Source organism: Copadichromis virginalis, linkage group LG8 (assembly GCF_057382275.1).
Source record: "Copadichromis virginalis isolate Kocher_CV1m ecotype Utaka linkage group LG8, C_Virginalis_male_GT1.1, whole genome shotgun sequence".
Lineage (NCBI taxonomy): Eukaryota > Metazoa > Chordata > Actinopteri > Cichliformes > Cichlidae > Copadichromis > Copadichromis virginalis.
In genome coordinates, this window is record NC_140625.1 from 31,955,952 (window position 1) to 31,971,540 (window position 15,589).

Sequence of the window (15,589 nt, forward strand, 5' to 3'; positions counted from 1 at the left end):
TGACTCCATTTTTGAACAAGGCTGCAACATGACAGCATCAGTGTCTTTGTGGATGTGCTGCACAGGCACCTGAGACAAAAGCTCAGTATGAACTTCTCAGAAGTAAAATCCAGTTGTGTAACTTTAGGTATAGAAATACTGAATATTAATATCAGTGTCTTCACCCTGAAGCAGGTGGAGCTTTAGTGTGAGGGCGGCTCCAGAATCCAGACAGAAACACACAAAGACCACGAGAACACCTCAGCTGTTTGCTTCTCATTTATTATCAGGATACAGCAGATAATGATTCACACCAGCTATCAGACCTCCACCAAACAGTCAGTGAGACGTTAAATCTGAGTGTGCTGAGCTGCAGACTGAGGAACATCTGGACCAACCGAGAGCTTCTGAGACAGCCGACAACATCCCAACCTAAACTAGCAGTAACATCCTGACACAGTGTGGCTCAACGTGGAGTCCGGGTCCTCCAGAAAGCACACACATGCACTCAGTGGACCGAGACTCACAGCAGAGACCTCTAGAGGAGGAACGTGTTCATTGCAGCTGCTCTCATACAGGTTAACTACATCAGCTCATACTGGTCTCTGTCCATCATTTCACTCCACCTGCAGGCAGCAGCTCACTCACACTCTGACGGCTCTTCTGAAATATTTACATCTTCGACTGACTCTGAAAGTTAAAGATTCTCTGGAATTACATGATAAAGGAAAGAAAAGAGATCAACACGAAATGTTCTGCTGTGTTTGTCCTGCAGATTTACTGCACAGGACGGATCTTCATGCTGATGGTCTTCAGAGAGTAATTATGACCTTTCCACTGGTGCCAGGCCACTCCAACAGCAAAGATAGTGCCATCAGCTCCCCAACGATAAACCCCATTAGGGTTTGCATAGTGACAGGCATTGTACCAGAACGCCCCCAGATATGATTTTGCACAGTTCCCTGACCAGGTGTCCTGGTCTTTGTCAAATGTAGTGAACTTCTGTCCGTTGTGATAACTCAGGGCATCTCCTGCAGAAACACAGATGAACAATCACAAAATTACCACTAATCCCAGTCAGACTGGTCTGCATGTGTACCGGGAGTGTTTTCAGTGGGCCATGACACAGACTGGACTCATACTGGGGAGTAAAAAGCAGCAGGTGCACAGTTTGAATCATATGTGGTTGACAGACTCCAGTTTGTTCATGTGAACTGGGAGACTTCGTCACGCAGTAAAGTCATTTTCATTGGTATGTAGCTGACACCAGCTTTATTTATCCCTGAAGGCACATCAGACAAGACACGTAGTTAAACTGCAGGTGTGTCTATGGTCCTGACAACATCCAAAGTCTTGATTTTAGTCCTTTTTCTGTAATAATTGACTCAGAAACTGAAACATGGGAAACTGAATCAGCGCTTATCTGTCGAGCTAATTCTTCAGGTTTCTCACATCGTGAAAAGAAACCACTGCAATAAACTGTTGATTTTTAACAATCATCTCAAAATGAATAAAATAAGATCTGAATAAACAGCAGCCTCCTCATGTCATCTTTGAAAGCTCAGTGAAAACTGAAGAAATGAGAGCAGAGGACAGTGATCGAAGCTGGTTCCACAGAAGAGGGCCTGGAAACTGAAGGCTCTGCCTCCCATTCTACTTTTAAATACTCTAGGAACAACAAGTAGGCCTGCAGAGCGAGAGCGAAGTGCTCTAATAGGGTGATATGGTACTACAAGGTCATTAAGATGAGATGGGGCCTGATTATTTAAGACCTTGTATGTGAGGAGCAGGATTTTGAATTCTGGATTTAACAGGAAGCCAAAACAGGAGAAATCTGCTCTCTCTTTCTAGTCCCTGTCAGGACTCTTGCTGCAGCATTTTGGATCAGCTGAAGGCTTTTCAGGGAGTTTTTAGGACTTCCTGATAATAATGAATTACAGTCGTCCAGCCTGGAAGTAATAAATGCATGAACTAGTTTTTCAGCGTCACTCTGAGACAGGATATTTCTAACTTTAGAGATGTTGCACAAATGGAAGAAAGCAGTCTTACATATTTGTTTAATATGTGCGTTGAAGGACATGTCCTGGTCAAAAATGACTCCAAGGTTCCTCACAGTGTTACTGGAGGCCAAGGTAATGCCATCCAGAGTAAGAATCTGCTTAGATACCATATTTCTAAGCTTTTCAGGGCCGAGTACAATAACCTCAGTTTGATCTGAATTAAGAAGCAGAAAGTTAGCGGCCATCCAGGTCTTTATGTCTTTAAGACATTCCTGCAGTTTAACTCATTGGTGTGTGTTATCTGGCTTCATGCACAGATAGAGCTGGGTGTCGTCTGCATATCATCCTGCCTGGTGTTTGGTACTCAGGGGCCACGACTGAGAACAGGGAGGCTGCACAGAGGGTCATTAACACTGCCCACAATATCATTGGCTGCCCTCTGACACTCCTGGAGGCCATCGCCAGATCCTCCTGTCTCAGAGACTCACAGGCGACCCCTCAAACCCCGCCCACCACCTGTTCCATTCTACCCATTCCTCTTCTTTGTTGATCTTTTCTGTTCATTTGTGTCATTGTACATGTACAATGACAATAAAGGCGTATTCTATTCTATTCTATTCTGATGCTACACTGACCCTGTGCCACTTCACTCACCTGCGCCTCCGTCCTTGAATCCAGTAACAGTCAGTTTGTATCCGTCACATTCAGCATCCACCTTAAATGAAGAGTAACGAGCGAACACTTTCTTCCCTTCAAAGTCCTCCATGTCCACCAGCAGCTCACTCTTTTGCTTGGATGTCATAATGTTGATCACATCGAGACCTACATTCACACACAAGCACACAGTCAGAAACATGCAGGGCTGTTTGGTACAGAGCTGCAGATCATCCAATAAAACTCTCACTGAGCCAGTACTCTCCAGCAGCGTCACCAAAGCCCATCTTGTATTGATCCCAGGGTCTGTAGAAGTTCACCGTGCCGTCCATCCTCCTCTGGAACACCTGGGGGAGGAGGCAGCAGAAACATCTCTGGTTTCAGGGAGCACAGATCTGGATTTACAGCAGTGCTCCTGTTAAATGTTCCCGCGCTGACACTTTTTAGTTACAAGCACTCACCGTCCAGCCTCCTCCTTCTGAGTCCATGTCACAGTACACCTGCACACAAACACCTGTCACACTCTAGCTGCTTAAAGACGTGGACATGAACAGGACCCAGAGTCCCAGAGAGGGTGGACTGTACCTGCACCCTTTCTCCAAGGGGATAGATGGTGTACACGCCGCTGCTTTGGCTTCTGTCCTGGCGGCGGATGTCGCTGCAGTCCCTCGGCTGGATGAGCTCCGTGCAGCTGGTCAACGCAGGAGCGAGGAGGAGGACGATGAAGACCGCTGGCAGCTGGAACAGAGAAGAAGCCTTTCATTTGCACAATATTCACTTCCTACCAAGCTCAACAAGCCTGTGATTCTCCCTCAGCTTTGCCTCTCAGCTGTGCTGAAGTCTTGTTTAGGCTGCACAGGTGTGGTTCAGCCAAACCCCCCTCCCTGTGCTCACTTCTTAGTATAGTCCTGTTGCCTTTCATTGTAAAGTGAGTTCATGCTTTGTTATATTGTTGTATTCCTGTTGATCTCTGACCTGCACAGAACAAGAACCATTCTGAACCATCCCCAGAAAATCCAGACTTAAGTTACCTGGATAAGAGGAAATCCTGCTTGGTGGCACAGACCTCAGGAGCAGGCTATGTTCAGAGTTAAGATGGAGGCAATGTTCCCTCTAATGTTTCACGTGTCTGAACGCACAAACTCCCTGAGCGTCCCTTGGACCACTGTGAGCGACAGCAGGCGTGTGCACTGTGGTCACGCCAGCATCCAATCCATCCAAGTTACATGTTTATTAAAGTAATCAAATTACAGCATTTATGTTAGACTACTTTTATTTAACTGCTTTAGCCCCCTTACAATGAAAATGTAAACAAATCTTGTTATGTTAACACTATTGGAAGGAAAAATAACTTGAACTCCAATTTTGAAAACACAACTTTATTTATTTCTTTTATATAAAGCTGACTGTATTCTGAGTCTGTGGTCTGGGAGAGAGTCTGTAACTCTGTCTGCAAATACAGTAAATAATGACCAATGTTGGGCAGTTAATTATATAGTTACTTCTTCAAAAAAGTAACTGAGTTTTGCAAACAACAACATTTTTTGCAGCTGTTTACCTAAAAATGCAGCCAAGGCGGTTTTTAAACAAACATTTCAAACTATTTACAGAACAATCAGCTGTTCTGCATCAAATCTGATGCCACACAAATTATTTGTGTCACAAAAAATAATTTCTGTCCACTATGAGATGAAGGAGAACAACAGCCTGATACCTGCAGGCCTGACAGCAGCAGATGTGTCACTGCTGTAACACCTGTAACACTCAGCAGTCGCCTCATTGTTCTGACACACAACAAAACTATTGACTACACTACACACTAACTACACACTAACTACACACTAACTACACAGTAACTACACAGTAACTACACACTAACTACACACTAACTACACAGTAACTACACACTAACTACACAGTAACTACACAGTAACTACACAGTAACTACACACTAACTACACACTAACTACACAGTAACTACACAGTAACTACACACCAACTACACACTAACTACACAGTAACTACACAGTAACTACACACTAACTACACAGTAACTACACACTAACTACACAGTAACTACACAGTAACTACACACTAACTACACAGTAACTACACAGTAACTACACAGTAACTACACACTAACTACACACTAACTACACAGTAACTACACAGTAACTACACACTAACTACACAGTAACTACACAGTAACTACACAGTAACTACACACCAACTACACAGTAACTACACACTAACTACACACTAACTACACAGTAACTACACACTAACTACACAGTAACTACACAGTAACTACACACTAACTACACACTAACTACACAAGATTTGCGCTAAACGTCTCAAATCTCTCACATCTCAAAACACGCCGTCACTCCTAAAACTTCCCCCGTTTCTTAACAACTAGATGCCATGTTGCCATATCATTTTTTGATTGGTCGACATTTTTCAACCAATAGGAAAGGATGGGGGGGGGGGGGGGTTGGTGTTGTTTCTGCTCACAGGCTTTCGAGCGTTTTCCTTATAAAACGCAGTTTTTCCCGTTTCTTCCTGCAGTAAATATAAACAACGACAGTATTCAGGAAGAAAACCAAACATTGCAGATATTTTATCATAACTCTGGTTTTACACGGCCGACCAACACAATTTAAAAACTGGTATAAAGTCCACACTTTTCCCGTCAGTTGTTCGTCTGTGCTGCTCACATCTCCAATGGTTGTACACGTTGTCATTAACGTGGCTTCACTCCACATCAGCCGCCTTGCTCGCTAAAACTCAGGTGTCAGCACATAAGGACGCTGTCATCAGCGACATTGATTAGCTGCGTTTATACAAATGTGGCATCGTTCCCATACGGGAGCAGCCAGTCACTGACTCACACTGCAGAACAGAATTGTTGAAATTTTAATTTTAATTTCAATTCAGGTTAGATTTTTTTTGTTAGCAATGCAGATTTTCTGTGTGCAGAGATGCCAGCAGTGCGCAGCTTAGAGGGAACATTGGGCGGAGGTGCCGTGTTTTCGTTGATTCTTTTATTTACAGCATGTTTTTAATGTCATTTAGATTTTCTGCTGCTGTATTTTATACGTGCAGCTTGTTAAGCTCAAACCTACTAAACCACTGACTGAAGCCGTAAAGTTACAGCAGCTAAAACTATGAACGAGGTCTTCATGTTTTACGAGGTGTCTTTTACACTGAAAACAGAAACTGGAACACAATCAAATTCATTTCACTTTGAGCTGCGACAAACTGAAGCGACGTGCACGTCTCCTTCAACACGCCCAACGTTATGAAGCCACAGGGGCTCTGATCAGTTTGTATTGTGTTTAGCTTTCAATATAAAGTTCCTCGATGTGACTGCTGTTGTGATTTGGTGCCTTACAAATAAAACTATACTGAACTGAAACGTCGTCATACTTCTTTGTTGGAGCACAGAAAGTAACCCGGGCAAGTGTGTGTAGGTGAATTCTTGTTATTATGTGAAGAGTGCACGAAATAGTGTCATTAACATCAACTAAAACATGAACGTGTGAGAAAGATCAAACTACAAAAAGACTTGTCAGGTTCACAGTTTACCACTGAGACCTTCGATGATAAATGAAACTAAATAAAATAAATAAAGGATTAGCTCGAATATTCACAGATTAGATAACTGGCCTGTGACACCTGAGGTGACCCAGTGTGTTAAAATGTGGTGACCTGTGCAAATGTCCACATGTGGTAGTTCGGCACAAGACCCGTCCCACCAAAACTGCAGTACTTGCTCTGGTGTCATCTGTCCTCAGGACCAGCAGCAATCAATAACAGATCAATCACAGATAAACAATGTAATTTAGAAACTATAACTACTAAAAACTATTGCAGCATACTGAAACAACCATACTGGTGTATGTCCTGAACAGAGACAAGAAGAAGAAATAATTCTACTGTAAATAGAAAGTACTTTAAGTAAAATGTAACTTCTCGGAACAAAAGCCGAGAAAACGTTCATCTTCCAGTGTAAATACTTTTGGGAGCACAGACTCAGTGTGCAGTAGATTAACGTTTCACTTTACATTCTTATAAATGGTAAAATGGCCTGTATTTATATAGCGCTTTACTAGTCCCTAAGGACCCCAAAGCGCTTTACATATCCAGTCATCCACCCATTCACACACATTCACACACTGGTGATGGCAGCTACATTGTAGCCACAGCCACCCTGGGGCGCACTGACTGAGGCTTATCTGTCAGTGCGCCCATCCATTATCATCCATTAATCAGCCTGCTGTTCTTTGCTAAGTCGTAAAGGGGGAACAGTCCTGCTCACAGTTTTCTATGCAATGGAAGATCTTTGATTGTTGCAACATCTGTGCAATAATAAAAATGTCATAAGGTAATGTTAAACGTCTACATCATGCAGTCTCTGCACGTGTATGCAGTTCAACATGAAGTCATTTACACACTGCTAAAAATTACTTAGAGAAGGCAGGCAAGGCAAATTTATTTGTATAGCACAATTCAACAACAAGGTGATTCAAAGTGCTTTACAGAGACATTAGAAACAAAAACAAATAAAAAGCATGATTTAAAATTGATTAAAACAAGCAAACAAACAAACAAACTAAACACACACATTTCACACCTGTTCGCGCGATCTGAACCCTTATCGTAAGGGGAGCTACCAGTCCTTCTGTGGACGAGCTACTTTCTATTTTAAATTCCCTGAATTTAAAATACTCTCTAGACCCAGTCTAGACCCAGCTGGGGAGCTACCCAGAGCTCTAACCCCACTTAACAAACAAACAAACAAACAAACAAAACAGTATATAAAATCAAAACAGATAAAATCAGAACAGTAGATAAAATCAGTAGTTAAAATGTAAGTTTTGAAATTTAAGCTTAAAGTGTGGATTTGGTGCTTTATTCAAATGCAGCTGAGAACAGGTGAGTCTTCAACCTGGATTTAAATAAACTGAGTGTTTCAGCTGATCTGAGGCTTTCTGGGAGTTTGTTCCAGATATAAGGAGCATAAAAGCTGAATGCAGCTTCTCCGTGTCTGGTTCTGACTCTGGGAACTGATAAAAGACCGGATCCAGATGACCTGAGGGATCTGGATGGTTCATACTGGGTCAGGAGGTCACTGATGTATTTTGGTCCTAAACCATTCAGAGCTTTATAGGCCAGCATCAGAACTTTAAAGTCTATCCTCTGACGGACAGGCAGCCAGTGTAAAGACCTCAGAGCTGGACTGATGTGGTCCACTTTTTTGGTCTTAGTGAGGACTCGAGCAGCAGAGTTCTGAATGAGCTGTAGTTGTCTGACTGATTTTTTAGGTAGACCTGTAAAGATGCTGTTACAGTAATCAAGCCTACTAAAGATGAATGCATGGACTAGTTTTTCCAGGTCCTGTTGAGACATCAGATCTTTTATCCTTGATATATTCTTGAGGTGATAGTAAGCTGACTTTGTTATTGTCTTAATGTGTTTTTCTAAGTTTAGGTCTGCATCCATCACTACACCCAAATTTCTCGCCTGGTTTGTAGTTTTTAGATGTATAGATTGAAGTTCTCTGGTGACCTGTAATCGTTTTTCTTTGGCGCCAAAGACTATTACTTAGAGAAGAATAGAATAGAATACTCCTTTAATCCTTTAATTGTCCCACAAGGGGAAATTTGGTTGTATCAGCAGCAAAAAAGCACACATATACAGACAGAACAGGACAGAGAAACACAGTTTTTATGTATTTATATCATGGACAATAGTACTTAAAGAACTTGTTTTCTGCCCCCTTTCATGTAACTTATGCACTACTTAAAATGACATAAACTCTACATAAAGTTATTCACTCTCTATGTATTATTACTTCAGTACTTCTTAAAATGATATCCAGTATAATTTGTGTCCCTTCCTTCATTACATGATTGGCATCAGGCTCTGATAGTGAAGGTGCTGCTCAGGTAAAGTCATCAAACAGACACATTCAAGAAGGAAGGCGGAGTTTTAGGTATCAACACTGTTTAATGAGGCGATCACAGCAGACCGAGGGTCAGGAGGGTCACCACCACTCACTCCTACACTGATACTTAACCAGAAATATTTAAGGTCACAAACTTACCTTCATGGTCAGATTTCTGTGGGAGTTAGTATCTGCTGATGTAGATCTGAAAGGAAAGGATTACTGTGAGGATCACCTCATTCAATCATTGAAATCTAATCTGCGTTTAACGCATTTACAGCAAAGTCTGCTTAAAATATCCTGAAAGTTTCACACACTCTATTTGGCAGTAATATTAAAGCACTGCTGCTACGTTACTACAGATACCTGTGTGAAGTCACCTGCAGTTGGAGCTGAACACGCTTCAGAGACACCACACGGCTGTTCTCCCTCAGTGTGTCAGAGTCTCCCAGAGTCCCTGCTTATATCTGCAGGAGGGCAGACACAACAGAGTCACGCCACTCTTTACACTGTCTAAAGTTACACGCTTCAAGTTTCCCAAAAAAACACAACCAGGATGTTCTCAGGCTGAAGCACAAAGCACATCAGGTTTATTTGCATTTAATATATGTGCTGATCCACCCAGTAATTACATGAGTGTTTATCTTTCAGTGCAACGCCTCCGATACTTGCTGCTGTGATGCACGTATCATGGGACAGTGCAGAGGAGAGCTCATTTACTTGACCCGCTTGAATTCAGTGAGACTTCAAAGATAAAGACGTGGGGCGCAGTGAGTGAAGCTTGAAAATGTAAATTTAGAATTCAAAGCATTTCTGCCTAATTCTGGGGAACCTGCAGGCCATTCAGGTGGGGGCGGGGCTACCACTGAGTTGTGGTATAGTTTCGGCAGGATTGGGGCAGTGTGTCTTGCACTTTTTGTCTCTTGTTGATTGACTTGATGGCTGGTGTTCAGGGTCCAGAGCACTCCTTGTGGAGGGCATAGTTAGGAGGAAGCCAGACACACCAACTCCACATGGATGTGGAAATGTGGACCTGGCAACAACATCAGCACCCGCACTGGAAAACTTAAACAGAGGTCTAGAGTCCTAACAGCAGCATCCAAGTCAAGCAGCATACTTTTCCTTTCAGATTTATCTGATGGCAGAAGTTTGAGAACAGGTAGAAAAGTGACCAGAGAAAAGCGAGCCTTTGTTTGGTCGATTACACCAGACGACATCATGGTGTTGATAATGTGCTAGTATATAAACTTCTGTGACTTCCGGTCGCTAGGGGGATGTAGTAGGAAGAGGAGAAGACTGCTCCGCTAACTTTTCTACCTTTTTCCACTCCTAAACCTGCCAATTCACAAAAAAACTTTTGAACTGCGTATATTTTATTTTACGGGTTCCGAAATTGGTTTTTGTTCGTTCTAACATGGCCTCAAAACACACTAAAGCGGCAGAAAAGGAGGACGACGCACCTAAGCGGAACATGGCGGCCATCTCCTCCCTTCTGGAGCAGCATAGGGAGGCATTGGCCAGCGATTTCAAAACATCTTTTGGCCTACTGGAGTCAAAGTTTGACGAAGTCCGCTCTGCGGTAGATGATCATGGTCAGCGGCTCGGATCTTTAGAGCTAGCAGCGGACGACTTAAGCCAGCGGGTTAGAGACCTTGAGAACATTTGTTCCAACCTCAGCGAATCTAACACTAAACTTCTGGCTAAAGTTACGGACTTAGAAAGCCGAAGTAGGCGCCAAAACCTGCGTATCCTGGGACTCGAGGAAGGTGCTGAAGGTGGGCATCCCACAGAATTTTTTGCAGATTTGCTCTGCGAGGTTTTCGGGAAGGAGAGGCTCCCGACCCACCCGGAGATTGACAGAGCTCACCGTATACCTGCCGCTAAGCTGGCCCCAGGACAGAGACCGCACCCCGTAATTATACACCTTCATCGGTACCAGGTAAAGGACCTTCTTATCCGAGAACCCCGGCGAGGAGGGAAACTAGAATACCATGGTTGGCAGATTCGCGTGGTGGAGGACTACTGCCCGGAAGTTCTGAGCAAGCGAGCGGAGTACCGTGAAGTGATGTCTGAGCTGTATAAACGAGGTCTCAAGCCTGCTCTGCTGTATCCTGCACGACTTCGCATCACGTCTCTTGACGGCGCAAGACGCTGGCTTCATTCGGCCGATGAAGCGAGATACTTGGACGACCTGCCCGCTACAGCCGAATCACCCTGAGAGCCTGCTTGTCTGGTCCCGACGTTTGTCCGCGGGACAGCCCTGTGAGTAGTCTGTTCTGACTACCTTCCTCTCCTGAGATATGCAAGGACTTTCGTTCATACTCATAAGTTGCTGACACTTCTTTTTTTTCTTTTCTTCTTTTTCTTCTCCACCGCTATTTACTAGCAGGGAGGCTATTCATATCACATTGCTTCAAAGGCTTAACCACCCTGTGAAAAGAAGGAAGGTGCTCTCACACATAAAGCAGTTTAAGGCAGCTCTTGTCTTTCTACAAGAAACACACCTCCGTGATTCGGATAACTCTCGTCTTTTGTCCCGATGGGCAGGGCAGCATTTTCATTCCACCTTTCAGGCTAAGGCCAGAGGCGTTTCTATTTTAATTGACCAAAATATTCCCTTTGAAAAACATAATGTAATTTCTGATACGAGTGGCCGGTACGTTTTTGTTTCGGGTAAGCTTTACAATATGAAAGTAGTGTTGGCCAACATATATGCGCCCAATATTGATAATGTCGATTTCTTGCAGCGTGCTTTCTCATTGCTGCCTGATCTGAGCTCATACTCTCTCATACTTGGTGGTGACCTCAACTGCTGGCTGGACCCTGTGTTAGACCGATCCTCACCGAATCCCTGTGCTGTCAGTAAATCTGCTCTTTTCATTCAATCCTTTTTATCTAACTGTGGTGTCTCTGATGTTTGGCGCTGCTTACACCCCCACAGAAGAGGGTACTCTTTTTTTTTTCACAGGTACACCACACTTATTCTAGGATCGATTATTTTCTTATTCATAATCAGCTGACCCCATGGGTCCAATCCTGTGAATACCAGACCATAGTAATGTCAGACCACGCCCCTGTTGTGCTATCAATGAGTTTCCCAGACATCCCTCAACCCAGACAACACTGGCGTTTTAATTCGACTCTCCTGGCAGATGTAAACTTCCTGGAATTCATGAAAGAACAAATAACCTTGTTTCTTAAAACAAATACCACAGGAGAAACTTCTAGCTTAATAATTTGGGATACACTAAAAGCCTTTCTCAGGGGACCAGTTATTTCCTACACTGCTAATATGAAGAAAATGGCCCGTATAGAACGACTCGATTTAGTCAACCGAATCAAAGAAGTAGACCTGCTCTATGCTAAGGTAAAAAGCCCAGATTTATACAATAAGCGTGTGGAGCTTCAGACTAAATTCGATCTCCTCTCAACACACTCAACTGAACGTCAGCTCCTGAAGAGTAAGAGTTTGTTTTATATTCATGGCGAGAAATCGGGCAGGATGCTTGCCAGCCAGTTAAGGGGCTTCCAGGCGAAACGACACATCACAAAGGTTAGAATGGCTAATGGTAATATCACTTCGGATCCTTCCAAAATTAACGATACGTTTAGGACTTTTTACTCCCAACTTTACACCTCTGAATCACCGCAGGAAAGCACCTTAATGGATAACTTTCTAAAGACTTTGAATGTACCTATGCTTTCCTCTGATAATAAAAACAGATTAGATGAACAACCCATCACGCCAGAAGGGCTGGTTGCAGCCATTTCTTCACTGCAGTCTGGAAAATCCCCTGGTCCTGACGGCTTTCCCGTAGAATTTTTCAAAGCATTTTCACCCTTGCTTTTACCCCAACTACATCTAACCCTCTCCGACTCATGGAAGTGTGGTAAACTTCCGGCATCCTTTTACGAGGCAAGTATTGCTCTTATCCCAAAGAAAGGTAAGGATCCTGTGGAATGCTCATCCTACAGGCCAATTTCTCTATTAAATGTCGATGCTAAAATTTTGGCCAAAGTTTTGGCACATAGACTGGAAAATATTTTGCCCTCAGTTATATCCGAAGATCAAACAGGCTTCATTAAGAATCATTACTCTTATTCCAACATCTGCCATCTATTGGATATATTATACACCCCTTCCGGTCAGAGTCCTGAGCAGTGTTGGTCAAGTTACTTGAAAAAAGTAATCAGTAAGTAATTACTGATTACTTCCCCAAAAAAGTAATCCCGTTACTTTACTGATTACTTATTTTCAAAAGTAATTAATTACTTAGTTACTTAGTAACTTTTTAAAAACACGATTTACAACCTGAAGAGGTGATAAAGCGATAGATCTTTCAGCCCAATTCTACTTTTTCTGCATAATCCATCATACAAAATGTAATCAAATGGAAAAGTCTCTTTTTTTAACTTGTTTTATTAGTTTAAATCTTTTAACTTTATGCATCAAGCAAACATTTAATTATCTGCAACATTCTCTGACTTGAATAAATTAGTTTAACATTTAAACCTATTTTCTGCACATTCCAGCTCATAAAATAAAATATTTTTTGTGTTTACACTCAGTCTTTCAAATAGATGCAAGTAAAACACAGCAGAAAATAAATAAAGTCAAAGACTCAGCGGTCCTGTTGCTCTATTTTCACCTGTAAAGCAGGAGTGGGGTAGGCGGAGGTTTACCCTGGTGCAGGTGTGCCGCGGTCAGTGGAAGAATCCGCGAGTTTCTCTGTGAGTTTCCCATTACGTCGTAGCTACTCGGTGCTTGTTGGAAGTTTAGGGGTTTTTTCGCTGTAAAAAGAAGTTTTCTTCCCACGCACAGCGGACACTAATGTTTTTGTCACTTTTTATGGAATCAAACTCAAAGTAAGGTCAGTACTTCCACGCTTTAAACGCTGCACGCTCATACTCTCTCTGCACTCGATATGTGATCCATTGTTGATCTGCACACAGCTGTTGTCACGAACGTCGCACTCGCTTACGTCACTGTCATGAGACATTCTCGCAAAAAAATCACGGTTTTAGTAACGCAGTAACGCAGCGTTCCTACGGGAAGTAACGGTAATCTAATTACCGGTTTTGCAATAGTAATCCCTTACTTTACTCGTTACTCGAAAAAAGTAATCAGATTACAGTAACACGTTACAAGTAACGCGTTACTGCCCATCTCTGGTCCTGAGTGCATTCTTTCCTTATATGCGGAGAACGCATTTGATCGGGTCGAATGGAAATATTTATTCACAGTTCTAGATAAATTCAATTTTGGATCAAAATGTATTTCATGGATGAGGTTATTGTATATGTGTCCTAACGCTTCAGTTTTTACTAATTCCATACAGTCACAGCCTTTCAACCTCCAACAAGGAACCCGTTAGGGATGCCCCTTAAGTCCTCTCCTTTTCAACCTGGCTATAGAGCCACTTGCCATTGCACTTCACAGCTGTGGGGAGATCGATGGGATATGGAGGAAGGGTGTTGAACACAAAGTATCCTTGTATGCAGATCATCTCTTAATCTTTATCTCAAATCCCAAAATATCTATACCTACGTTGCTATCCATACTTCGCCAATTTGGCCAGTTTTCAGGATACAAGCTCAACCTATACAAAAGTGAGTTGTTTCCTGTGGATGGAGATGCATCAGTGTATGACTATACTACCCTCCCCTTTAAAATGGCAGGAAATCAATTTACATATCTAGGTGTAATAATTACAAGGAAGCATAATTGTCTCTTCAAAGCGAGCCTTTTCCCTCTGTTAAATAATACAAAAAAACATCTGGCACAGTGGTCTCCTCTCTCCACCTCTGTGGTGGGAAGAATCAACTCAATCAAAATGAATATACTTCCTAAATTTTTGTATCTCTTCCAATTGCTACCAGTATTTATTCCCAAATCCTTCTTTGATTCATTGGACTCAATTATCTCATCTTATATATGGAGAGGTAAACGACCTTGATTGAACAAGGCTCAACTCCAAAAACTCAAAAGTCGTGGAGGCTTGGCACTGCCTAACTTTCGATATTACTATTGGGCAACAAATATGCGCTACATTATTTCTTGGCTGTACTTCCAAAACAAAGGTAATTGCCCGTCCTGGGTGCTCATGGAGTTGAACTCAACTACAGGCTCTTCTGTCCTGGCCCTGATTGGTTCTTCACTCCCCCTTCCCCCAAAAAAGACAATTGATAATCCAGTTGTCTGGCACACGGTGAGGGTGTGGGCTCAGATGAGGAAGCATTTTCGATTTACAGGCTTCTCCCTTCTGAGTCCAATTTTTTCTAACCCTTTTTTTCAGCCATCATTATCTGATCCTATATTTCGAGATTGGCGTGACAGGGGCATTACATGTTTCAATGATCTGTTTTCTGACAATATCTTTGCATCTTTTGCTCAGCTTTCTGAAAAGTTCAATCTCCCACGTACACATCTTTTCAGATATCTGCAGACCAGACATTTCCTCCAATCTCAGATTCCAAACTTCCCAGTTGCACCAGCTGCAAGCCCAGGGGATATGCTCCTTACCCTAGTTCCAACACGTAAAGGGTTTATCTCTCTTATCTATGACAGGCTGGCGAGCATGAATGGTTCTTCGATAGATCGGATTAAAACGGCCTGGGAACAAGATTTAAATCGCTCATTGTCTATGGATACTTGGGACTTAATACTCAACTTAACTCCACATCCCTATGTGTCCGCCACTCGAACACTTGAATGTTGACCCCACTTGTGATAAGTGTGGGAGTGCGGAGGCTTCCCTTATCCATATGTTCTGGACGTGCCCTAGCCTTGAAGGATTCTGGAGAGATGTATTTCAAACCTTGTCCCTAATTCTTGGACACCATATGGATCCTAACCCATTACTTGCACTTTTTGGCACCACTGGAGAGGCTGATGCACGGTTGACCTCATCACAGCGTTGCATGCTCTCCTTCGTCTCCCTTGTAGCTAGGCGTGCAATCCTACTAAGATGGAGGGCTGCCCCTTTGCCCACCCAGACGCAATGGC

General features: G+C 42.8%; 1 protein-coding gene across 2 annotated transcripts; it reads right to left on the reverse strand.

Annotated features, from left to right (window-relative positions):
• Positions 1-245: 245 nt before the first annotated feature.
• Positions 246-9,044, reverse strand: LOC146704090 (microfibril-associated glycoprotein 4-like). Of its 2 annotated transcripts, none has more exons than XM_085467151.1 (7): positions 8,964-9,044; positions 8,743-8,788; positions 3,219-3,371; positions 3,095-3,133; positions 2,884-2,980; positions 2,634-2,801; positions 246-1,010 (listed from the first exon to the last, which is right to left on the reverse strand). In XM_085467151.1, the coding sequence occupies exons 2-7, from the start codon at positions 8,746-8,748 to the stop codon at positions 757-759; spliced, it is 717 nt and encodes a 238-aa protein (XP_085323277.1). In that variant the 5' UTR covers positions 8,749-8,788; positions 8,964-9,044; the 3' UTR covers positions 246-756. The 2 variants fall into 2 exon arrangements, with proteins under 2 accessions (XP_085323277.1, XP_085323276.1); XM_085467150.1 differs by having other exon boundaries at positions 8,950-9,034.
• Between the last annotated feature and the right edge of the window lie 6,545 nt (positions 9,045-15,589).

Coding starts and splice junctions, on each gene's coding strand:
- LOC146704090 (XM_085467151.1), bottom strand. Junction 3,134..3,218: donor CCCTTGGAGAAAGGGTGCAG/GTACAGTCCACC, acceptor GTTTGTGTGCAG/GTGTACTGTGACATGGACTC. Junction 2,802..2,883: donor TGCTGGAGAGTACTGGCTCA/GTGAGAGTTTTA, acceptor GTGTGAATGTAG/GTCTCGATGTGATCAACATT.